Genomic DNA, 26,624 nt, shown 5'->3' with positions numbered 1-26,624 from the left:
AGTTTATTTAATACACTTTAATGTCATTTTTTCTAAAGGACATCTTTAATCAGATAAAAAATAAATACAAAATCAGCTGCTTTTATGGGAAAAACAGAAATATCATGAATTCATATTTGATGGCCATGTATCTATCTGTAAGATAAATAACACAATGTTGTATTTTCTATAATGCCATAAATTCAAACTAGATACCTTAAAATCTTTCATATGTAATACTGTAAACATGACATGAAAGTTCTTTCAGTATAAACTTAACTTCATCTCAGTGTTTTTAATCCTCAGACTATTAATATAAATACCATACACTGAAATGGGATGTTATACCAGTTGCTACTTCATTTGATATGCATATGTTTAATATCAGCTAGCACTTATACCCTCTTAAAGACATTTAAAATGGCTAAAAATGCATACATTCAAACAGTCAGACAAGTTCAAGACCCCCTCGATGGCTAGAAAAAAACATCTACTATTAACTTTTTTTTTTTTTAACTAAAACTAAACTCTCTTTAAAAGTAATTACAGTACATGATAGCAATTGTGTGTGTGTGTGTGTGTGTGTGTGTGTGTGTGTGTATACACATGTATACCTGTGTGTGTAAACACATACAGAGATGTACACATACAGTACATGCACATATAGTGACTGGAATGTTGTGCAATATGATTAATCAATCAACAATCATCACCTAAAATGATTAAAAATAGCTCCAGTATTGATGACACTGCATTCAGTCTATCGACTCCCTAGAAAGTGCTTCAAATTGTCACTATGATTCATAATACTTAACACTTTTTAGATAATAATATGATGTCATATACATATTTTGAAATGCCTTGTGTATATCGGAGGAGGGTGGTGCCGGGCTGGAGCAACGCACACCAGGTCCCTAATCAGCCTGATGGGGGCACGTAAGGGATAAAGGCGGCCGGTGATGACAGTTCGAGAGAGAATGACAGGCAGCTGCTCTGTGTGTTTATGTTTGAGTGTTTTTTGTTCAGTTTGTTATTAAAACTATTATTTATATAGAGTTCTCGCCGCTACCATCTACCCCAACGGAGCAGCCGTGGCCATCTTCTGGGGGACGGAGGAGCCCGACTGCCTGGAAGTGGAGGAACAGCCGCCGACTGTGAGGGGAGAAGGGGCTCCTAACTGGCTGCCTGGAGCAGTCAGTGGAGGAGGAGTCCCTTATCAGGCACTGAGCGGGGAGGGGCTCACTGCCGACCGCCTGGGAGAACCGCTGCCGGGGGAGACCCCTTCTGTTCCCCGAAAACGCGGCGGGTGTACGTCATCTCGGGGGCTGCCCGGCCTGAGAGAACGAGGGAAGAATTTGACAGGGCGGAGGGCGGGGCCGGGTCGTGATTTTACACATCCGTTCCCTTATCAGGCTAATCAAGCCTCCGAGAGGGATAAAGGCCGACTGCGGACGGTGGTGCGACAGAGAGAGAACGTTTACGGGCAGCTGTCCGTCATATGTGTGTGTTTGTGTTTTTGGTTTATTTCTTCATTAAACTATTATTTATATTGTCAAGCCGGTTCTTGCCCCCTCCTCTCCATTGAACTGCTTTACACCTTGTAATGACATTTTGTTTCTTAAGTGCCAAAAAAATCTAACGTCTACAGAAGGAAACGAGGTATGATACATTTAGAAAAATACTAAGCGATGGAGGTTTAACCAAAAGGATTGTTTAAATAATTTGTCATCCACACTTTTCAGTTCATTATCTTGAATGCATACTGTATAATGCAGTTGAGTTACGAAGGTGCTAATAAGAATATACAACAGCATACAAGGCAATATCATAGCGGAGATTAATGCAATATGCAAACTTTAACATACGTAATAAGTGCAATCTCAAAAGCAACCACAATGCCTCAAATTAGGTTTTAATAACTTAATAACCACCACTATTTTTAAGATAAGTGCATACACAGGGTACATCTAATGACTTTCTTTCATTGAGAAATATGCAAACATCTTAAAGGCACAAGCAGAAGTCAATGAAGACAGTTTCAGTAAAAATGGTGATCAGTGTTTTGTTTTGAGTTTACTTGAGACGTAATGATGCATATGACTTCCTGAAGAAAATGTTTTAGATCTGCAATTTAAATAGTTTCATTAAATATTTGATTTTGTATTTTTTGCATGTATTGTTGTAAATATCATCTTCATGTATAATTTTTACACCATGTATAGTTGAGATTGGTATGGCAGGTATAGAGAATATGGCATGTGAACTGAAATTAATATTCTGTGTATTATTTTTAACCAAAACTCCGGAGTCTTGGGAATGCTCCCAAAATATAGTCCACACAAGTACGTAAACGCAGATGCTTCGAGCCATATGCCAGCTCAATTTCGTGCACTGTTGCATTCCTGAATTCAAGTACATGTTGCATTCTCAGCATTGTCACAAGGGCGCTACAGCAGGCAGTAGCGTAAAATTGTCTCCTTCGAGGGTCAGTTTTCTCTTTAAGGTCAACTGCTGTCGCTCATTGTACAAAGGCGCCTCAGTTTGTTCCAGGGAGGCAACAGATGCCCTAACTCTGCCCCCTCCCTAATCCTAACCATATGGAGCCTGTAAGGCTGAGTTCCCTGCAAGGAACAACCAGAGACACCTTTCTCCCATCATGACTACTGTCATGGTGGGGCAATAGTAAGGTGAGGTTTGTTACTGCCAACGAGCAATGCAAGAATGCACGTTACGTTCAACAGAAACACACTTTTGCAATGAGCTAGCCAAGCATTTGCAGTTGCGTATTTGCGTAGAGTATGATTCTGGCCTTAGCTTGATTTCAGCTTTTGAATGTGTTTTTACAGTGCTAAAAATCAACTTTTAGGAGGTTTATCGGTGGCATCTTCAGCTGTTATTCTGAGGGATGCAATAGCTTTTGCACAGATGTAGATGCTCTCCTCCTTTTTATCGTCTTTGCTAGGAGGTCCAGAGCGAGAGGTTTTGGTGTCTCCATCATAGGTCACTCCAGGATCTGGCACAGGGTCTGAGATCTGTCTGGAACTAGCCATCTCTGATATGTTCTCCTGCTGAAGCGATGGGAGTAAATTTCTCTCCGGAGAAGGCATCCTTAAGCCCCCAATAGGGATCATTGGAACCGGTTTTGGCACCTGTCCTTGAGAGTGCAAAGGCAAATGACTGTAGATGTCAGGCTGCAGGGTAGTGGACAGATCTTTACTGCTGCATAGGCCAACAGGAACATACAGATTCAGAGGAGTGCCTTCTCGATCCTGAAAATTAAGGAATGTGTAGATTAGTCTGCTGTTCATTATAACTAAGTAATGACCTATTCACAAAAAGCCAGCATGATAAAACCAGCGGCTGCTGGTCGGAGGAGGCAAGGGAGGCGGAGCCTCCCCAAGAATATATTCAAAATGAACTTTTTTTTAATCAGTTTACATACTAACATACACAACTCAGATGCCTTTAATGAAAAATATGTTTTTCCATTTATTTTTCTTTCATGCATTGTAGAAAGGTGAGTTTATATTACTGTATGTATCGATATGCAAAAGGAGGCTGAGGGCATACAGCCTCCTCTCATTAGTAAACTGACCAATCAAAATGGATATTCAAATGGAGCATTGGCATCTGCATCTATTCCAAAAATGTCCATAATGAAATTTGCCTCCTTCCATGTTCATAACCAATCATAATCAGAGGTAAACATTCAAGCCAATTTGCTTTAAGTATCTTGTTTACACTTCATTAAGTCTGCTTGTGGATATCGCGAAAGGTGAAGAGAAACTTTCAATATATAGGTGGAATATACGTTATTGGAAGATCTAAAAAACGTGAAAGACTGAAAGACATGATCATATATTTATTAGATACAAAGAAGCAGTGGAGGATAGAGTTTGTCTACACATACAGTACAGTAGCTATTAGGTGAGTAGATGTTACTGTACATGGAATGGGGCCCTCTTTTAATTTATAAATGTTTGCATTGATCGTAGACTGTAGCTGGCGCTGCATCATTTGTTCCTTCATTTGTTGTATTTACAAGCTTTGAGTTGATGATCGGAAAGAGTTTAACACATCTGTAGTTATCAAGACTATTGTCAAGTCAAACTTTTATGTTGGCATGACAAAGTCTTGCTTTAAATTTCAAACAAGTTTTAAAAGTTTGATGGTTACACTGACTTTACAAAAGGAAAACTGTTAGCTAGCTAGCTAGCTAGATAGTCAGACTGTCACAAAGGTACTAAGTATGCTGTCCCATGTCAAAAGAACCAACCACAACATTCTGGTGCTGGTTCTGGCTCCACACTAAAGTACTGTGACATGTTTAGTGGATGTTTTTGAATGTTTTAGGACGAGTTACAGTCAGAGATTTTGATCTTGGTCCAGGGATTATGAAAAAAAAAACTGTAGAATAACAGTATTTTGGATTTTTCAAGCCAACATAACAACAAAACTGTATTTTTATGAATGTTTTTACATCAAGCCAAAAGTACAACAATGATCTGTAATTTTGTATTCTGCCATCAAAGGAGGGACCTGACCCATTTCTAGGGACCAGAATATCATAGCGACTTGGGGATGGTTTCTTAGGCCTTGGAACAATGAGTTACCATTTCAGTAGCAACCACCTAGTACACCCTAATATCCATATATCAATGCACCAACAACCACTCAGAATATTGGGGCTGTCAATTCTGCACAGACAAGCATCACTTAAAAACAAACAAAACAACAACAACAACTCTTAGGTTTTTTGCTATACAGTTTAGTGCCGCAAGTGACAAAGAAATTACAGACTTCGCTTTTAATTGAAAGCAAATCTACACATTCAAAAGCAAAAAGCATACCATTTTGATCTCTGATTGCACTCCGATGATTGGTCTAAGGTTAGAGCTTTGATATCTAATACTTCTTCCCTGATCCACGTGGGCCCTGTGCTGGTAAGACCCCCTCAGTGGGGACACGACCCTGAGCATCCCTTTTTGATGACCTGATGGGTCGGCCCGAGTATGGATCAGCCTTACAGGTGAGAGCTCTCTCAAACTCAGATCTCTCCTTGGAGAAACAGCTCTCAAAGGAGATGAATCAAAGCTTGACAACAGATGATGTTTTGGTGACAGGTCTCCTCGTGGACTTATGTTCCTCTGAAGAGGTAAGTCCCAACAAGGCGACAGAAGCTGAGGCGGGCAGAGCTCAAAAAAGATACTCGATTGCTCCAAGGTCAGATCCTCCTCAATACCCAAAGAGGAGGCTTCAAGTTGTTCCTTAGGTAGATTGCGGATTGTGTCCATGTGTTTCATGAGACAGCTAGACAGACATGGCTTGTTGACTGCATAGGGCTGAGGACTTGTGCTTCTGGACAGTGTTTTGGGTGTAAAATCACCATGGCATTCATCACCTTCCTCATCGTCTGGCTCATCTCCATTCTCATCAGAGTCCTCCACATCTGAGAACTGATGTTTGAGGGTTGTTTCCATTGGCCTGATATCTAAGGACTTCAGTATGTCATCTACACAAGCAGTAAGGGCAGAAAAATATATTAGCTTAGCTATATGACCAAAGTAGTTATTAAAGCTAAAATATCATCCAGAAACATTAGACACTGTAACGTTTGATAACGTTTTTACCTCTGCTTTCCTACTAAAAAATTCAATATACTGCGATGCTACCACCTGGCAACTGAGAAATGTAGTTAAACGAATAGCTTCGGTATTTGAAGCGATGCTAATGTCAACATGGTGATCAATTAATTTTCTACCTGCATCCTTTGTATGATCCATGGCTGTGGGTGATACTCCTCGTTCAAGGCATTTTTTCATGTGAGCTTTTGACTTCATATGCTTGGTGAGATTACCTAAATAAAGAGACATGTTATTATTCAATCTTAGCTCAACAGATTTTCTCAATAATCTTTCTTGATAATATATGAATGTGGTAAAACAAACCTTTAGTTTTAAAGGCAAAGTTGCAGTACTTGCAGATGTAGGGTCTCACATCCATGTGAGTTCGTATGTGTTTCTTGAGCATGCTTGGCTTCTTGCAACGAATACCACATTCTTCACAAATATATTTTCCCCGACCACGGCCCCTCACATACACATAGTCCTCATTCGACTTATACCTGAAATAGATAAACAAGCAGAAGAAACACTTTTATAAGGATGCAATTGTTTACAGTCACTAACATTATAAGACTACACGTTCTTACCCTCCTTCAAAAATCTTTACACGGTCTGGTTCATGTTGTCGTATGGAGGAAGCAATGTCCTCTCGTAAATATTTGCTTCTCTGGCTAATGTCTCTTAATTTCACTTCATGTTTTGTATCTTCCTCTCTGTATTCCAGAGTTACCTGAAACATCACAGCGTACTCTGTAGATCAGATGGCTAAATATCTATGGAAACAATTAAGAGTTAAATATAGCACAGCATCAAGTGGTAAATAACAACAACAACAAACAACATACTTGTTCTTGCTTCAGTCTCCAGGGAGTGGAGGTGACAAGAAGTCCAGGTTGATACATAGTAGCGATTGAATAAATAGCATTTTGCATCCCCTGTTTTGATCGGAGAAGAGCAAGAACCATCCCAGTGCTAAGATTGGGTGGGTTGGGGTTATGGCATCTCACAAACCACGAGGCATACTCTGAGAAATGTGCAGCTGTTTGGGTGCTATTTGGTTTAGTGGAGTTAAGGTAGCACCAGCTCACACAAGTTGTGGCGTGAAGACCTGAAAACTGAGACAAAAGTGAAGCACCTATAGAGGAGCTATGACTGGCCATCAGGTGTTCTGCCATTAGTTTGTGTTCCATCATAGCAGTATCTAAAGGAATACTGGCAGAAGATTGTAACTCTAGGTTGGACTCATTCATTTCTACCTCTTCCAAAGGCTCACATTGGTCTTGGATATTTTTGGATTTGTAACTCTTGGGATTTTCTTTGTCACCTTCGAGATTTCCTAACTCCACAGCACTCAGCCCTTTGACAATTTGGCCATAAATGCTCTCATCTTTGACTCGTTTTTGCTGTTTTGCCTTGATGAAGAGTTCAATGCTACTTGCAGGAGAGAGCATGCGTTTGTTTGCCCCACCACTGGGGGCCTCTGTAGTTGAGATGGTTTTGGAGGTTAATGACAAAGGTATGCCTGTATTAAGCTTTGCTGGTGAAGTTGGTGTGCTGCGCAAAAGTCGCCTTGGGGGCTCTAATATTTCAGATGATTCACAACATATGTTAGTTTGTGGTGTGACTGTGTCAAGACTTTGACTGGAGAATGTTTTGTGTTGTATGCGTGAGATAGAGTTCTGTAGTTGAGAATCGAGAATAGGAGATATGCTAGTGTATGTTATGTGTCCGTAGGATGGCACTTGCATTTGAATTCTGACAGGAACTAGAAAACTTGACATGTTTTGACAAGATAATGAATGCTGAGCTTGTGAAAGGACTGCTATTGTGGACAAAACATTGCCTACGCTCTGTGAATAATCTTCCCGGTGGTTTCTTAAGCTAATATAAGATTCAGATGCCTTGGAATCTTCTGGTTCCTTCTTAATTAGAAGCATTATGCTATCTGGGTCCAAAACATGGCTAACATTGGGCTGATTGCATTGCTTATGAGATGAGGTTTGCATTTGGCTAGCTTGTTGATGAAAAGGATTGCTAGAAATCAAAGGATATCTAAATTTCTCAATGGATCCCTTAGGTAAAAATTGTTTGTTTGGTGAGGTTGTTCTCCTGCTGGTTTCATCTAGAACTGTGGAAATGTGTGTCACAATCTCTTGTTCGCCACCTAACGATGCTTGCCTAACCAAGAAGCACCTTCTATGCTCTGTAACTTCTTCCTGCCGAAATGTAGGAGACAGACTACCATAGCCAAAAGACTTGCTTCGAATCTCTGGAACCTCTAAGGGTTTGTTATAAGGTAACAGCTCTGATGCAGAACATCTCATCTCTTTGTGATGACTCTGTGAACCTCCTGGTACAGATAAGAACTCCAATGGCCTATTAAGCTCATCTGGGTTGGTTTGGGACGCAACATAAATGGTCTCCTCTCTGTCAAGGGACTGGGAAAAGCTTGAGCTGTGAGACAAATTGCTATCTTGACATGGGCTTCTGGAGAGACTTGTGCAAGCAGATTCAAAGCTAGATTCACCAGAAGAACAATCTATCTCTACTAATCGCAAGCGTTTCTTTTTGGGTGGCAGTTTTTCCATTGGAAACTGTGACAGTGTTTCACTTCTCTGTGGCCACTGGAACTCTTCAGGATGCTTTTCCCTTTGCCTGACCCCTACATCCACAACTTTTTCTGGTCTCTCTGGCTCCACAGTTACTCTAATCTCTGGGACTTGGATACTGGGCTGAGGTGTTGGCTGTTTAGCCATGTGACATTTATGGTGCAATAAACTGCTGCTTCCCAGTTGCCATTCTATTCCTTCCGAGCTACAATTGAAGTCATTTCTCTGATCCTCAATGCTATGTTCCTTTTTTGTGAATTTGTAAAGGCCAACTTTGTCCAATGGATGTGATCTAATGTCAGTTGATTTTTCTGAGGAGTTTAGCCGATTGAATGAATTTGTGTGCTGAATTACAGAGATTACATTGCTCCCAGCTCTTCTCTCAGTGTCATAGAAGGCAGTATCTAAGATAGTTTCCTTTGTCTCAGATAAGTCTGAGGGCTTATCTTGGAAATGAAAATCTTCCTCCTCCATGACTTGCTTGTCTTTTCTACGTTTCCTTGAAGTGTCTGACAACTGGCTTTGGGAAATCGAACATGACTCAGTTTCTTGGTAGTTCTCCACACCCACTTTAGAATCATCTATGCTGTGAATTTTCAACTCTGATTTTAAGCTACAAGCTAGATGCACGGAGCAGTCTGATTCTACATGTCCTTCATTAGTGGAGTGCTCAAATGCAGCTTGCCGCATGAGTCTTCTCATTCCCACCAGGCCCCGGTAGGTTACATCAGCACCTGGCATTCTCTCATCAAACGAATTACTGCTTCTTAACCCTATTGAGGCATCCAGATTTGAACTACTTGAGGTAGGAAGAGAGTTACTGCGCAAGAACATGCTACTCTCCGATGCCGTTTCCAGAAGATTAGTGTGAGCAGGGTTTTGACATTCTTGATAATCTTCCTCTTGGAAAGAATCGATTTTTATTGATCGGACTAGGTCTTTTTTGCTTCTATGTTTAGAGGATTCTGTGTCACCAGGCATCATACCTTTGTTCAGTTTAATCATGAAACTTGATGTTGCCTCATTTATGTCTGCCATAGAGGTCTGTACAGTGATTGACTGCTTTGGCCTGGTGGTTGGTTTGTAACATTTCCCAAACATAATTTCTTGATATGACTTTGCATTTTCACTTGACTGGTTGAACTGTTGCTCAGCACTCTCAGAACGTGAGAAATAGCCAGAATCAGTGCTCCCTTTACTGTATGAGCTGGGAAGAGAAAGAGACTGTTCTGAATCTTGATTTTTCTTCTCCGAAAGTCTAAGTGCCAGTCTTTGCTTGATGGTTGGGAACTCAACAATTTGGTCCCCCTGAGCAATTGTGGCAGGTGCCAAAATTTCCCGAAATTGCCATAAAGAAACTTTTCCTGATGAGGCAGTGGAGAGCATCATGGCTTCTTTCTTTGTCAATTTTCCCCCCTTTCCTTGCATGAAACCCTCTGTGTCTTTGATATGGCTTGCATCCAAGGCCAAGTCTTCCACAACCTCATCATCTGTGTCTATATCACCCTCCGCAACTGTCAACTCCTCCAAACCCATATAATTGCTGTCTTGTCCTGAAAATAGCATCACCCCTGCTTTGACTGCATGAGTGTGAGATTTTCTGTGTTTGTACAAGTTGCTCTTAGTTTTAAAGGAGAAACCACAAGGAATACATGGATAGGGTCGTTCGCCAGTATGAGAACGTATGTGTTTTTTCAGTATACTAGGTTTGGCACAAGCTCTTCCACAATACTGGCATACATACTTTCCAGTCTTAACAGATTTCTGCTCCTTTTTGTGCTGACCCTTGGGCATCAAAAAATCACATTCCGAATGAAGACATCGTTTGTTTACGGGAGGAAAAGTCTTCTTACTGAGGTGGATGTGACACTCTTCTCTAGATTTTGAGGTAAGAGAATTTCTCAAAGCAAAGGCCTTTGACTCCATACAGGAAGATGGACTTACAGCCCCTGTCTGAGGTTGCTCTGCAAGTCTTATTTTATCTTCGGAGCTTGAAGATTGGTCTGTTTGGGTCATCTCAGATGGCAAGTGTTTTTCGTCATCTTTGAAAATGATTATCTGCTCGGAGCACTCTTCTTCACATGAGGTTTTTGCAGCCTCCATGATAAGAGTGTTACTTTCCTAAGTATCGTTGCTACAATGGACAGCAGTCAGTCCAACAGCATAATCTTCAGAAACAGTTGTAAAAATCTTTCCCGTGTGCTCAAGACCACGTTTCAGACAAGTTGTTTAATAATGGTCTCCATCTCTATGTATATTTATATCTGGGCACCACATCCAAGTTTTCTGCTTAAAAAAACATGTTATCAGCTTAACAACAAAATCAAAATGTTTAAATTAGAGTGAAAAATAACTTTGGTAGTGTAATTAATAACAAGACAATTATTCAAGAACAAAGGCAGGGCTGTCATCTTTAAGGCAGGGCTGTTACAGGCATATTCAGGTACACATTGTCCAATGTTTAGATTAATGTTCAACTGATATGGATTTTTTTTCTTCCAATAGTTGATTCTTGAATTATTCAATTTGGTTCCCACCAATCCTGAATATGTGGTTACATCCCTGCTGGAAGTCAAAATGGCTTATGAACTCACCATGACCTGAGCAGAGTGTTTCTGAAGGCAATCTGCTAGCTCCATCTCACAGTCTTTCTGAGGTCTGTGATTGATGCGAGGGTCGTCTCAAACTGTAAGGTAAATAATTCTGCTGTTAGATAGTTAAGTTAACCTCAACTACAAGTACAACAAGAACATGGCTGCACAAACATAATTAGGGAAGACCATTTATCTGTGTAACAGCATCAAACATTTTGCACATAATTATCCATTTGGAGATCATGTGGCCCCTTTACAAAGGAAAACACTTTAATTTTTTGAGAGAAAGCTTTATAACATCAAATATACTGTGGAAATAATCCTCCTGTATAAATACAATAAGATATAAGCAACAAAAAATGCTTTCAAGAAAGAAAGTTACATAAATAAAGCATATTAGTGAACACCCTTTTTTCAGCAGCGTTGGTTCCAGATGTATTTTCCAGATTAATTTAATTCTGTAATTTAATAGCTCAGGTAGTAAAGACGCTGACTACCACCCCTGGAGTCATGAGTTCAAATCCTGGGTGTGCTGACTGACTTCAGCCAGGTCTTCTAAGCAACCAAATTGGCCCGGTTGCTAGGGAGGTTAGAGTCCCATGGGGTAACCTCCTCCTGGTCGCTTTAATGTGATTCATTCTCGTTGGCTCACATGTTGAGTTGTGCATGAATGCCGCAGAGAATAGCGTGAAAACTCCTCACGTGCTATATCTCCACGGTAACGAGCTCAACAAGTCACGGATAAGATGATAAGATGCACGGATTGAAGGTCTCAGACATGGAGGCAACTGAGATTCGTCCTTCACCACCCGGATTGAGGCGAGTCACAACGCCACCACGAGGACTTAGAGTGCATTGGGAATTGGGCATTCCAAATTGGGGGGAAAAAAAAATTCTGAGTAGGAAAGAGTTCCTGCTTGTGGAAAACCAGACAGCCCTCTCCCAGCAAGACATAAATTGACGTATCCTTACCTAGGCGCAGATCAATGCGAAGTAGAGGGTGCATCCCCATCTGTAACTGTTGTCACCCTTTACTTTTCGCTGGCAGCATTTGTTCTCAGTGAGCACTTGTCTTTAAAGAGTTTATCATAAAATGCAGAGCAGTCCAATCCAAAATTAAGATGTAGGAAAATAATTGCCTCCATGACTCTTACACTGAGTCGAGATTTATCTGGTGTCCATTAATGAGAACACAGGCTCCACAGATGCAGATGTCCGAGGCAGGCATAAAACAAACTCCACGACCTTGGCTAAGACTCCGAAGTTGATGGTCTTGCTCTCCAGCTCACGAAAAACATCTGTCCATCTCTCAGACATGGCCGTCTTGTTCATGCTCCACTCAGTGATGCGACGAGTGACAATGTTTTCTGTGCAAGCCACTCATCAAAGAGCGTCAATCAAACTGAGAGAGGGAATTCTGGGGTAGAAGTGTTCGAGGCTGCTCTGAATGTCTTTCCATTCTGGGATGTCTCTCAGTAGGGCCCACTCAAGTTTTTCTGTGTTCTCCAATGAACAGCTCCAATTTTGGTGGTAATCCACCGATGCAGAATAAAAGTTTCTCACTGCACAAAAGAAATCATCCACTCGCATGTCACCAGCTTCAACCACAGCATCCAACTGCTTTTTTATGTCAGAAGGTGTGAATGTTTCCTCCAGCCTGGCCTGCAAGACTTTTCTCAGGTCATGAATGTGCAATGCCACTTCTGTGGCTGATATGTGGTCTTGCTCTACTATCTCCAATGCATGGTTAAAATGTCTGTTTGCTTAAGTGCAAAGCCAATCCAAAGTTTAGTGCAAGGATCGCTGAAAATGTCTATAAATAATATACATATATTATCTTTGAGCTGATGTCAGGGACTCGTATGTCTTGAAAAGTTACTCTTCTTTCAGAAACCTGCTCTTGCTTTCTTTTATGAACATCATAATGACGCAAAACCGCTGAATAAACATTTAGGCTGTGTTTTAATGACTAAGTGTCTCACTAACCAATCATGTACACTGTAGAAAGACAATTAATAGACTGTTTGGATTAACTCTACATGTTTAACTCTACAAGTTTAACTTACATTGACCCATTATAAGTCAACATGTTGTGCCAAAACAGGAACACAGTATAAACAACTATATTGCAATTTAAACCACTTCTGCCTACATCATTTTAAGGGGAACATGCAAGTCAAATTCACATCTGCAAAAATCTTAGAGTGTGCCGAATGAGGTCACCTAAGGTTATCTGGATAAGACCTCTGAGCTCATCATAATTAGTAGGACATTGAAGCTCTGCAGTCCATTAGAAAAGAAACATTAAGCTCTGTCGGTCTATAAAGCCTAAGATATAACCATTATCAAGCTTTGGCAAAGTCTACAATTAAGTCAAATCTCCAGACAAACAACCTGTCTGTCTGGAGATAGTGAGTAGAGGAGTGAGATGATGGAGGAATGACAAAACACAGCCATCAGATTGTGCTTTGTCAAGGGCAATCTCAGTTCTGGGATGTCCTCAACAATGTTATGGAGGAAAATGATGAATAAACCAACCAACCAGAGACTATATATAACTTTTAAAACTGGGTTGACAGATGGAATATGTCAACGATGCTAATACAGACATGCAGCAATTAACACATGAATCTGTCAGAATACTGTAAGATCATGTGATTTCATCATTTAAGAACAACACTGAAACTAATCCATAGTCATGGGTATAATACTAACTACATCACCTTTAGACACACTAACATCTGCATTAACTGCATTAACAAAAGCCAATGGCAGGAAAATATAACCAGACTCAAGAGAATGTGTTTGCATCATATTTCAGCACCCCCCATGACATCACCAGCCAAAGAGATGTCTGGCAAAGCCCAGCATGTCACAAAATACAGCTGTGTTGCATCTTTAAACTAGAAGTATCTCTCCCAACAGCTGCAGGCACAAAATGTCCATAGAAGTGCTGATTGTGTTGCTTAAATGCAGAGCATTCAAGGACTGATTTTGACAAGTCACCTGCTATCAAGTCTCAAAAAGACATACAACACACTGTCTGCCTTTGATCTACAAACCTGCTGTACAAATATAGCCTTGTTCAATCTCCAGTCAAATGCAGATGTTCTCATAAATCCTGCTTCCTGAATTGCAGTGAATCACACACATAAAAAAAGCAAGATTTGCCAGGAATAAGTGTGAAACAGTGATCCATCTCTTGCTCAGTGAGCGTACATTAGAAGACCTACAGATGTAAGCAGTCACCAAAGAAAATACCTCACTGAGATGCTTATCCAGGAACAAAAATAGAAAAGGGACCCTCAGAAGGGTTATGCAACAGCCCACACTGAAGGCCACTTTTGCATGAACGTTAGCAAAGAACTTTTCGAAACCCCCCTTTTTAATTAATCTCCATAAATATAAATGTTTTTAGAAGACCATGAAGACTTCAGACTTTAGAAAACTTTCTTCGCTCCTTTTTCTTTTGAATGTCCAATTTACCCTCTGTGTATTGTAGTCATGGTCTTCATAACTGTAGTGCTCTCTGATATCACAAAGCATAATCCTATTTCATTGTGTTTGCTAAGTAAGCATCACTGTTACTTACTATTCTTACTATTTGAACAAGTCTTAGTCACCACAGTGTAATGCACTAGTAACCACCCTAAACACCCTGGTAATGCCCTTGTAACCACTTAAAACACTCTAGTAACGCCCAAGTTACCACCCTAAACACTCTAGTAACACTTTAGCATCCACCCAGAACACCCTAATGCCCAAGTAACCACCCAGACCACCCAAGTAATGCCCTTGCAACCACCCAAAACACTCTAGTAATGCCTTAGCATCCACCCAGAACACCCTAATGCCCAAGTAACCACCCAGAACACCCAAGTAATGCCCTTGCAACCACCCAAAACACTCTAGTAACACCTTAGCATCCACCCAGAACACCCTAATGCCCAAGTAACCACCTAGAACACCCAAGTAATGCCCTTGCAACCACCCAAAACACTCTAGTAATGCCTTAGCATCCACCCAGAACACCCTAATGCCCAAGTAACCACCCAGAACACCCAAGTAATGCCCTTGCAACCACCCAAAACACTCTAGTAACACCTTAGCATCCACCCAGAACACCCTAATGCCCAAGTAACCACCCAGAACACCCAAGTAATGCCCTTGCAACCACCCAAAACACTCTAGTAACACCTTAGCATCCACCCAGAACACCCTAATGCCCAAGTAACCACCCAGAACACCCAAGTAATGCCCTTGCAACCACCCAAAACACTCTAGTAACACCTTAGCATCCACCCAGAACACCCTAATGCCCAAGTAACCACCCAGAACACCCAAGTAATGCCCTTGCAACCACCCAAAACACTCTAGTAACGCCTTAGCATCCACCCAGAACACCCTAATGCCCAAGTAACCACCCAGAACACCCAAGTAATGCCCTTGCAACCACCCAAAACACTCTAGTAACACCTTAGCATCCACCCAGAACACCCTAATGCCCAAGTAACCACCCAGAACACCCAAGTAATGCCCTTGCAACCACCCAAAACACTCTAGTAACACCTTAGCATCCACCCAGAACACCCTAATGCCCAAGTTACCACCCAGAACACCCAAGTAATGCCCTTGCAACCACCCAAAACACTCTAGTAACACCTTAGCATCCACCCAGAACACCCTAATGCCCAAGTAACCACCCAGAACACCCAAGTAATGCCCTTGCAACCACCCAAAACACTCTAGTAACACCTTAGCATCCACCCAGAACACCCTAATGCCCAAGTAACCACCCAGAACACCAAAGTAATGCCCTTGCAACCACCCAAAACACTCTAGTAACACCTTAGCATCCACCCAGAACACCCTAATGCCCAAGTAACCACCCAGAACACCCAAGTAATGCCCTTGCAACCACCCAAAACACTCTAGTAACACCTTAGCATCCACCCAGAACACCCTAATGCCCAAGTTACCACCCAGAACACCCAAGTAATGCCCTTGCAACCACCCAAAACACTCTAGTAACGTCTTAGCATCCACCCAGAACACCCTAATGCCCAAGTAACCACCCAGAACACCCAAGTAATGCCCTTGCAACCACCCAAAACACTCTAGTAACACCTTAGCATCCACCCAGAACACCCTAATGCCCAAGTAACCACCCAGAACACCCAAGTAATGCCCTTGCAACCACCCAAAACACTCTAGTAACACCTTAGCATCCACCCAGAACACCCTAATGCCCAAGTTACCACCCAGAACACCCAAGTAATGCCCTTGCAACCACCCAAAACACTCTAGTAACGTCTTAGCATCCACCCAGAACACCCTAATGCCCAAGTAACCACCCAGAACACCCAAGTAATGCCCTTTCAACCACCCAAAACACTCTAGTAACACCTTAGCATCCACCCAGAACACCCTAATGCCCAAGTTACCACCCAGAACACCCAAGTAATGCCCTTTCAACCACCCAAAACACTCTAGTAACACCTTAGCATCCACCCAGAACACCCTAATGCCCAAGTTACCACCCAGAACACCCAAGTAATTCCCTTGCAACCACCCAAAACACTCTAGTAACGTCTTAGCATCCACCCAGAACATCCTAATGCCCAAGTAACCACCCAGCGGGAAACACCAAAACCTGTCCATATAGCGCATATGCTGCCTTAATGTGCTATTGGAATTTTCCTACTTCCCACTTCTGAAGTGGTAATTATGAGTATGTTGTGTTCACGTGCTTTGTTGTTGGAATGAACAGGAAATATTGATGATGGCAGGTTCATTCATTCATATTTCTTGAGAAACTTTTATTTTGACAACATAATATATTCAGTTAGTTTGCTTATGATAATTGCACTTTGGTCAAATACAAGCCATTTTCATGGTGTAAAAATGTACAACATGCATAGAATGGTTGCTGATATACATAAATGAATATGACCAAAACGGCAAGTGCTAACAATTAGCTGTATTTAGAAAATGAACAGAACCTGTCATTCACTACAGAAACTGTACTCTCCTCCAACATGTTGAAAGTTTAGGACACCTCCCATCTCGACAAGATCATGTATCAGCTAGAATTCCTAGTTTCCCACTTGAACTTCTGTAATTACGATTTTTCCGAGTCCACTTGAAGGGCACATTAGTCATAGAATAACAACGCCTGGGCAAGCTCATGCTTGGGCAAGATCTTTTAAGTAAAAGCTGTGCTTTAAACAGCATTTTGGGTTTCATTAGTAACTATTTGAGATGTACTGTTTATAAGTTAACTGTATATAACAACCTAATTGTAATCCTTGCTGATGACAGGTCAGGTATGAAAACTAAGAGCACAGTAATCCATTCTTACGATCAGTTTTAGAAAGGCTTGCAATCAAAAGCCAATTCCCTTGTTGACATTGCTAACAAGCTTAACAATGCAACAATGCACATCATTTCTCTGGTTTATTACTGAACACATAACAGACCATAAGTCACGCCAGCATGCACAGGCTTTGGAAAAGCATACTGAATTCCTTCAGGCTACATATATATAGCTAGCATGGCACGGCAGCTTTCTGTATTCTGAGGAACAGCTATGAAATAGCCGATCCTCCTTTAGGCACTAAGGTTAAGTCTCGTCTCTATAAATATGATGGTCTGTCCCAGGGGGCTTTCCATATTGCTGGCTTATTATCCACCGTCTAAGGCGCAAAGTCTGCTGACCAGCGGAAACTCTGAACATTTGCATGTGATCTGAAAGCATGCAAAATTTCCTCCTCCACTGGCTGCTCTTAGCATCATGACAGAATGATGCATTACAGTGTTCTGTGAAAGTAAATAAACCGTTATCCACAACTGCTTCTACAGTATATTATATATCTCATAATGCATCAGATAAACTGGATATCCATGCCGTTTTCCTTACTGAGCAAAAAGTATGTTATGAAAATTAACTAATGATGTTAATTATAATCAATGAATCACTATCTACTCTTGGTCTTTCATCATTCACGTATCATCATTGTCTACGTAGCATGTATTAAGGATTTTTTGGTTACACTTCCTAGAAACCCCATATTTTTAAAGCATTGTATATTCATTATAAATGCATTATAATGTCTCATAATATGTCTTATAATATGTTTTAACTTCTCATAAATAATTGTAGCTCCAGTTATAATACATTATAATCCTTAACGTATTCATAGTAATACCTAAAAGAGTATAATGCATTATAACACAATAAGCATCCAATTTTATTCACAGAAGTTGTATTGTAATACACAGTATTAGGTAACGTAAAAGTGCTGTCAACAAAAGCAGCATAGTGTCAACAGTCATAAGGCTTGACATGATCATATACCATTATAAGTGGTCTTGACTTTCTTTAAGTTAAGTTACAAAAGCAATGTCTTCTTATATACAGTCATAACATGAACTTGTAAGAAAAAGCTACAGGGTTAAAACGTATGTAATGTCTTTTTATATTTTAAATCCACGTAAAAATATCTTATGGATGTTACTTTAATTAAAGCATACCTATAATACTTCAGAACAAAAATGTGATGTTGGTCATGTTATGTTGCATTATATTCGAAGATAAAACAAATTATGAATAGGTAAGCAATACAATGCATTATAATTGTGGTCATAATTATTTATGAGAAGTTAAAACATGTTATATGAGACTTTACAAAAGAATTATAATTCATTTAGAATGCCTTTGCAATGCATTATACATATGGGCTTCATAGACATTGTTACCCATTTTTTGAAGATATTTGCATACATAATTTTGTACAGTCTTGCTCCAAACGTTTAGTTGTAACTACATTTTCACATTGCCTGTGCAAAACTTGCCATCACAATGCATGTTGCTAAGGTGATCTGAGTGTTTCTAGCATGTTGCCTTGCAATGGTAATAGTGATAGTGATGCTTGCCTTAGACAAACACCACTATTAATAGTAATACTATGAACTTTAATGAATAAACTCTATGATAAATGGTTTGTATGCACAAGTGTAGATTTAATGACCAAATACTCCACAGATGTAAGATGATTGATCGATTGATCACTAGGTCATTGAACAGCACCTGCCTATCTTACTAATCATGGATCACTTACATGCTCTGACATTTATAATGCATTGGCAAATCAGCATCTGCCAAGAAATGTAAACACATGCATGCTATTTTGCATGCCACATTATCATGTTTAATAGTACAACATCCTCAATGCTCAATGTTCTGCATAAATTTGCTTGAGTATGACATTTTTAATTCAGAATGGTTGAATATGCATTACATATTAAATGTGCCTGAGTGGTTGTTAGCGCATTTGCTATTTGTTTTGTGTCCCTCCTTCAATGCAAGTCTATGGGACTTTTTTCCAACCATTTCAACATCTTCTGGACAAAAATGCCAGATGGCTTATAAAAGTAATAGCACACTTCTCCTCAACAATCTCTGGACAATTTGAGGTATAATTCATCTCCTTAGCATAAACAGTGCAACGGGTAAGGGGTTTGTTCAAACTAACCATAAGTATGAGCAATAGTAATAGTGATGCTTGCTTTAGCAATCATAATAATTGTCCTGAGGCTTATTATAATCATCCAGTATATACAGATTCCTACCAAATTCACAAAGGTTTAATGGTCGCACTAAAAGTGTGCCATATGCAAATGGCCTTGATCTGGAAATGATACTGCAAATGTCATTCACCGTGCATGTGCTGCGCAGAAATACGGAATGTTCCCATGGCAACCAAGCGACAATATCTGCTGTGCTTCACACTCTTTGTCTGTCCCCAGGCGCACATAAGTGGGTATTCAAAAGGCCAATGGGAATCCTCAAGTAACCTTCCTGTGACATCACATGCTCCTTATTCACAAGAGCAGATATAAATGCTGAACAGAGCAGATGGGCATCAGCAAAATCATTTTCAGTTTGTCAGGTAAACTAAAAAGCTTCCTGTGTTATTATCTGAATTTTTATTCATCGACCATTTTATTTATTATGACTGAATCAACCTGATACATTGGGTTACACCAATCAAAGTATTTTAAGGAACAGTTCGACCCCTTCCCCCCAAAAAGGACAATTCTGACATAATTTACTCACTCTCATGTTGTTCCAAACCTGTATGGGGTTATTTCATATGTTGAAATCAAAAGGGGAAATTTTGTGACTGTCTAACAAGCTCCAAAAAATTAAAAAATTAAAACACCACAAAAGTAGTTCATACAACTCATGCGCTATATTCCAAGTCTTCTGAAGCCATACATTAGGTCAGTGTGAGGAACAGACTGAAATTTGTATTTGTATTCACTGATAATCTTCCCTTCCATGGCTGAGGCCATGGTTCTCAGCAGGAAACCGATGGAGTGCGTACTCCAGGTAGGGAAGAAGGTATTGCCCCAAGTGAAGGAGCTCAAGTACCTCGGGTCTTGTTCACGAGTGAGGGGACAATGGAGCAGAAGGTTGGCCGGAGAATCGGGGCAGCATGGGCGGTATTGCACTCGCGGTATTGCACTCGCTCTATCGCACCATTGTCACGAAAGGAGAGCTGAGCCGGAAGGCAAAGCTCTCAATCTACCGGTCAATTTTTGTTCCTACCCTCACCTGTGGTCATGAAGGCTGGGTCATGACCGAAAGAACTAGGTCGCGAGTACAAGTGGCCGAAATGGGCTTCCTCAGAAGGGTGGCGGGCTTCTCCCTTAGAGATAGGGTGAGGAGCTCAGTCATCCGTGAGGAGCTCGGAGTAGAGCCGCTGCTCCTTTGCGTCGAAAGGAGTCAGTTGAGGTGGTTTGGGCATCTGGTAAGGATGCCCCCTGGCTGCCTCCCTAGGGAGGTATTTCAGGCACGTCCAGCTGGGAGGAGGCCTCTGGGAAGGCCCAGGATTAGGTGGAGAGATTACATCTCCACACTGGCCTGGGAACGCCTCGGGGTCCCCCAGTCAGAGCTGGTTAATGTGGCTCAGGATAGGGAACTTTGGGGCCCCCTGCTGGAGTAGCTGCCCCCACGACTCGACTTCGGATAAGCGGTTGAAGATGGATGGATGGATGATAATCTTCCCCTCTGTCAAAGCTCTGCAATCTAATTTATGTTCGTGTTGTGATAAAAAAAAAAAGGCACCTCAACATGTCGCACCAGGTTAGATGTCTTTGATGCCAAAACACCATTGGTTCTCGTTATTAATTTCTGGAAAAATAATTATAAATTTTGAACTGAAGTGGAGGAGGCTTAAAATTCTGTTCCTCACACAAAGCATAATGTAAGGCATAACATTATAGCTTTGGAACGACATGGGTGTGAGTAAATAATGACAGAAGCGGAGGGCAAACTATCCCTTTAAAGGAACAACTGTTCCTTTTTTCATTTAAAGTGCATCTTTTAATTTACCCGGCTAAAAGAAAAGTTTGAAAATATACCTTGAGGTCTTTAATTATAAGCTTAATGAATGGTGTTCTATCATCACCACGGCAACACATGATGAGTTACATTCACAGTGAAACCATCCACAGTTTTCTTGAGCAACCCCTGGGCAGCGCCATGATGATTGTAATTGCCTGTTTTCTGCATCCAATCTCGAGACGCCAAGTAAAAACGGCCAAAACGAGCGATCCAGAGGAGAACAACTACCATTTAAGTGTTACTTGGAGTAAAAATGAATTTCAGGCTCAACTTGTGCAGTTATTGGCTGTCATAACCCAGAATAATTAATGATATCAACATAATTAACTTCAGACCATCGCTTCATGTCATATACACACTCAGGTGAGGCACTGTCTTCAAAGCACTGACAATTTTTACAAATGTAATACCTTAAACATTACATGCTATGAATGTATGCCAATGAGAGTGAAAACACCGGAAATTGAAAACAGTCGAATCGTGGAACACTTCCGCGTTCAGGAAAAAGGTGGATAGCCTACATAAAATGGTGACAATTAAAGTTAAAACTTGATGAGAATCAATAAGACTACAAAATGTTAATGTATCTGTGATCAATTCTATTGTTATATGGCCTTCTTGTGTACTAGAGATAGAATTAATACATGTCCAAACATGCCCATTCAGGCTCAGTCTAGCAGAAAAAGAAAAAATTGTAGTTTGTGGCCAAAGGCAATATTGAAAAATAATAACATATATATACTGTATATATATATATATATATATATATATATATATATATATATATATAGGGGGTAAATTCCAGGGGGATGTGGGTTGGTGGGGAGGTAACCTATATATATATATACTACATATACAGTATATACCACATATATATATATAACAAAATGTACATATTTTTACTCAAAATTTACTCAAAGATATTTGACAACAACAAGGTTAATTGTAGATTTTGGAACAGACTTTTGGCTTTAATTGGCTAATCAGATGCAGTAATCAGTCAAAGCAAAAATTCAATGGCCAGGCCAATATGCAGTCCATCACTAAAAAATGTAATACATAGAAAATATGTTAATAGAAACTCGCTCATATACTCAATGAAATGTGTTAATAAACTACATGAAATGAACCAAAACATCTCTTCTAAATCTCCTCAGTATCACCAGCATGAATGTGACAACCAAATTAAACAAACAAACAAACAAACAAAATAGACCAATATTTTCTATATCCAATGTCCCAGCATTAGAACATCACATTGTCATTATCTTATGTTACTCGGTTCTTATTTTAGTGCAAGTCCAATTTACAAGCTAAACATCTATCACAAGCTCTCACCTTGCCAGATCTTCCCATTCAGCTGCCTCCAGGCAGGTAAAACAAGGTGCATTTCCCATTAACACTGTGTGACTGCCAAAACTCCCATGCTATACAGAGTACTCTCTACTAGGCACAGCTACAATACTCTTACTCACAAGAAGACTGGGAAGTAAATGGAAAATGGTTATGTTTCTTGGCATACACCCGGGCAAGTTGATTGGCTGAAGGAGGCCGGCAGAGATGTCCATCACCGTGACAACGCTCTGCTGGCAGCGGCTGCTGCCGGAGAGGAATATACGGCTAGAAATAGATTTGTGCTCACTCCAAAGCAGCACAATCCCAGAACAGAAGAAGGGAGGAAAGCCAGAGGGAATGTGAGATCATGAGACATGAGAAAGCAAGGGCATTCGCTTAGAATATCACACCTGCAAGTAATGTCCATAGCAAATGGTTTGGGATGAGTTATGTGCGGAATATCCCCATGCATGAGCAATAGTAATAGGAATGGTTGCCCAAGAAAATTCCACTAATTAAAACAGGGCTTTGCTCAAATAAATAGTTTTCAGATTGGTTTAGTAATTGGCTACACCTACATTTCAATTATCATCTTTATTTGTGTCACAAACAGCGAGTCAGCTGTGATTTAATGGTTATGGTCAAAACTTTAAAAGGTCAACTCAGTCTTAAACGGCCATGAGACAAATGAACGGCCTCTTGAAGTGTCATGAAACCAGACCGACAGTTTCTGTGCATCTAAAATGGACAGAAATCAGACCAGAAATCAGGTGAACAAAACAGAAATCTTTACCCATAACTTACGCCTTAAAACCTAACTGATAGTGTTTTAAAAGCAAATTTGACATGAAAAGCACATTTAAAAAAGCACCCACATCATATCTTATCGCTTCTCTGGCATTTTCACTTCACTTTTTCTTTTGTTTCGAGCATCCTTAGTAGGGCTCGACGCTCAGTCTCCGAGTCCAAAGTCCAACACTCTACAATGTAAGCCATACTGAAGGTGGAATAAGTATAATGTAGGTGGGCCTGTAATATAAGTTTGGGGCAGACTGAAAACAAAAATTTGGCCCCAGAGAAAATGTGTCGACTGTTTGGGGTGTAGTGGCAATGTGTTTCTCCTTCTGCATATCGCGGTTCCATTTCGGGCCCCTTTCGGCATATCGTGGCACCGTTTATCGGGGGCCCACTTTGGCATATCACGGCCCCGTTTTGTGCCAGGCCCACCACCGTTTCTGCGGATGGCCAATCCACCCCTGATACAAGTTTTAAAATGAACCATTTTTCAAATGATGTGTTAGAGTAAAAGTGTTTTGATAGAATAACATAGAAAAATAAATGTTTAAAGTCATAAACAGCCACAGTACCAATTCATTGTGTAAAAGTGAATTAAGCACACAGTTGTTGTAGCGCCTGCAGTCCTAATTTCACCAGTAAACTGCAGTCTCTCTTATAGCTAAAAACACCCCATGACATCACAAAGAGGTTGATAAACCTTGTCCAATCAAATGCTTTCTAGAATGAGAATGCACCCTCCCCCTACAACTATTTAGCACATCTGGCTGTGTTCTAACTGGCGCTAATCATGCTTTCGCAGGGCACTTCAAATTGAGCACAATCCATCCTGAAGGGTCGTTCTAAAAATTATTTCCAGTCAAATAACTTAAAAATGAGTGCGATGAAAACATTCACATCAGCTTGACGTCTTATCCATTCTTCAGTAAAAGAAGAAGCTCATCGGTCACTTGACGAGAACACAAGACCCCGCCTCAGTGACTGAATGATTTTTTCAAACAGAACAGATGTGTTTTTTCAGTCTTTGAAGCCATTAACTCATCAGGGAGTCCCGACAGTCAAGTGATTAACACCTCCAGCTGAGAGACGCTAATGTGCGCTCTGTCTCCTGCCTGGCCGGTGATTATGTTAATGAAGCTAACACAAAAAAATCGTCTGAACACCAATAATCGATTAGCTAGCAAGACTGACTAGCTAGCACTAATGTCCAGTGCTAGTTTTAACGCTATTTCCCCTTGCCAGTGCTCTTTTACTCCTTCATGTTCATTGAAGGCAAATCTGAATGATGTTCCATTTTAGCTTGTTAGCTAGCGATATAGCTAACGATAGCTAGTGAACTCGCTAACTATAGACTAGCTCGCTAGCTGGCTGCTGACTAGTTTTGATTTGCTCACTGTTGACATGCATTGCATTGGCTGGCGAGAAGTATCATGGCTACCTTGATATTTTAATTACAATTAAAAAACAGTTGCCAGCAATTATTGTTTTTTGCAACCAGTAGAATCGACCATAACATCCTCATCTTATCTTACTCCATATTTCCTTGCAGGAATGCAGAAAATTCGCTCAATGCTAGATGAAGCCGTTCTATCTGACATCTGCAGCTCACGTGCATGAAATTTGGGGGTCTAGTTGATACAGGAAATCAACAGCCTAATAAAGAGGTTGACTGGCACAAAGTATTTTATGTATTTTGAAAATACCAAACTTACATGTATTTAAATACAATTTAATGTAGACGTTTTAGCTCTTTTGTAGTATTTATAGTATCTTATTTATGTTGATTTGTTGCAAATACTGTAGTTATGATCTGTGTCCCCTTCGGTCAAGTTGAAGCCTGTTAACACTATCTCGGTTCTCCTTGTGCATGCACAACTGAAGAACAGATGTCTATGCATTTCTGTGGAGAAATATGTTTATTATATGATTCACCTAGAATCAGTTTTAATCAACTTTATTTGAGCTGTGTTATTGCATGATCTAAATTTAGATCTAAAAAGAGTCAATTCAATTAAAATAATTAAGTAGAAACAACTAGATTTAAACTAAAAAACTAAAATATGAGTTTTGTCTACTTGCATATAGTTACCTTAACTTATAGTTAAGTTCATTCTATATGAACACTGAGTTTATGCAACAAACTACAAATACTTTTCCAAAACATGGCAAAACAGTGCCTTAATTTCCCCAAGTGCACATGTTGAGAACCAGTGGTGGAGCTAGGGGCCACCATGGTCCGAAGCCTGGCCACCCCATTGGCCACCCCACTCGCAATTGCTGTTTTAGTAATTTTTTGCCACAATTTAGTTCTTTAGAGGTGAAATCATCAAAAATGTTTAGACCTACCTAAACGGCCGTACCTTATTCTCGGCTCCTTGCTGCAAAAACCTGACTGACAGACGCATGCCCACTTCCCTTTATACCCATATGCCCGGGGGCAGGACATGCAAATTCTGTCTGCCAATTTATCATTGGCCTTTCCTCAAGTTCAGAGGTACATGAGGCTCTCAAGAATGACCCCTTACTTAACTGTAACACATGTTCCCTGATAAAAGCGGAACGAGATACTGCGCTGATTTAGCGCTTTGGGAGCTTCTTTAGGAGTGACACGGCAATGAATTTGACTAGAATCTATAGCCTCTGCTGGTGACATCATCAGGATGCACCTGTAGCAGGGCTATAAATAGATGCGTCACAGGTGCATCATCAGGTATTTTGTCTGAAGAGCAGTCCTGGGGCATCCTCAGTGCGGTAATGAAGCGCAGCATCTCGTTCTGCTTTTATCAGGGAACAGGGGTTATAGTTAAGTAACCCGAGACATTCCCTATCAAAAAGCTATACTTTGATGCTGCGCTGATTTAGCCCCACACACACACCACCACACACACCCCCACAGTCCGACGATATAAAATTGCTACCCGAACATTTCTGTGCCACCACAGACTGATAGCTTGCCCCTGCCTGGCCACCCCTCTGAAAAACTCCTGGCTCAAAATGCAACAAATCGATGAGAAATGGGATTTTCATCTTATAGGTGGACCATTCTGTTGCCAATTCAGAATTTTCCCCGTGCAGAGTGAGTTAAAAAGACTGCGATGTTCATAAACAGTGCAGGACTATTCTTAGCAGCGCTGCCCTGAATAACTCTGATAGGGAGTTTCTGATATGGGAGCAGCACACACGTGTGTCTCAACACAGCATGTGATGCTCTCCGATTCGAATATTTCCATATTTCAAACAGATACACACAGTTCTATTCAAATGAACATGACCCTGA

At 40.6% G+C, this 26,624-nt stretch overlaps 1 protein-coding gene across 1 annotated transcript; it reads right to left on the bottom strand.

Moving 5' to 3' along the window:
• Positions 1 to 38: 38 nt before the first annotated feature.
• On the bottom strand, positions 39 to 10,315 carry LOC127657105 (transcription factor HIVEP2-like). The gene is made up of 7 exons (XM_052145756.1): positions 7,229 to 10,315; positions 6,449 to 7,180; positions 6,191 to 6,333; positions 5,928 to 6,103; positions 5,741 to 5,836; positions 4,830 to 5,491; positions 39 to 3,248 (listed from the first exon to the last, which is right to left on the bottom strand). The coding sequence occupies exons 1-7, from the start codon at positions 10,313 to 10,315 to the stop codon at positions 2,835 to 2,837; spliced, it is 5,310 nt and encodes a 1,769-aa protein (XP_052001716.1). The 3' UTR covers positions 39 to 2,834.
• Positions 10,316 to 26,624: the final 16,309 nt, after the last annotated feature.

This window comes from Xyrauchen texanus, chromosome 16 (genome assembly GCF_025860055.1).
Source record: "Xyrauchen texanus isolate HMW12.3.18 chromosome 16, RBS_HiC_50CHRs, whole genome shotgun sequence".
NCBI classification, from domain to species: domain Eukaryota; kingdom Metazoa; phylum Chordata; class Actinopteri; order Cypriniformes; family Catostomidae; genus Xyrauchen; species Xyrauchen texanus.
Note: the sequence above shows the minus strand (reverse complement) of the source record. Positions and strands in the feature narration are given on the sequence as shown.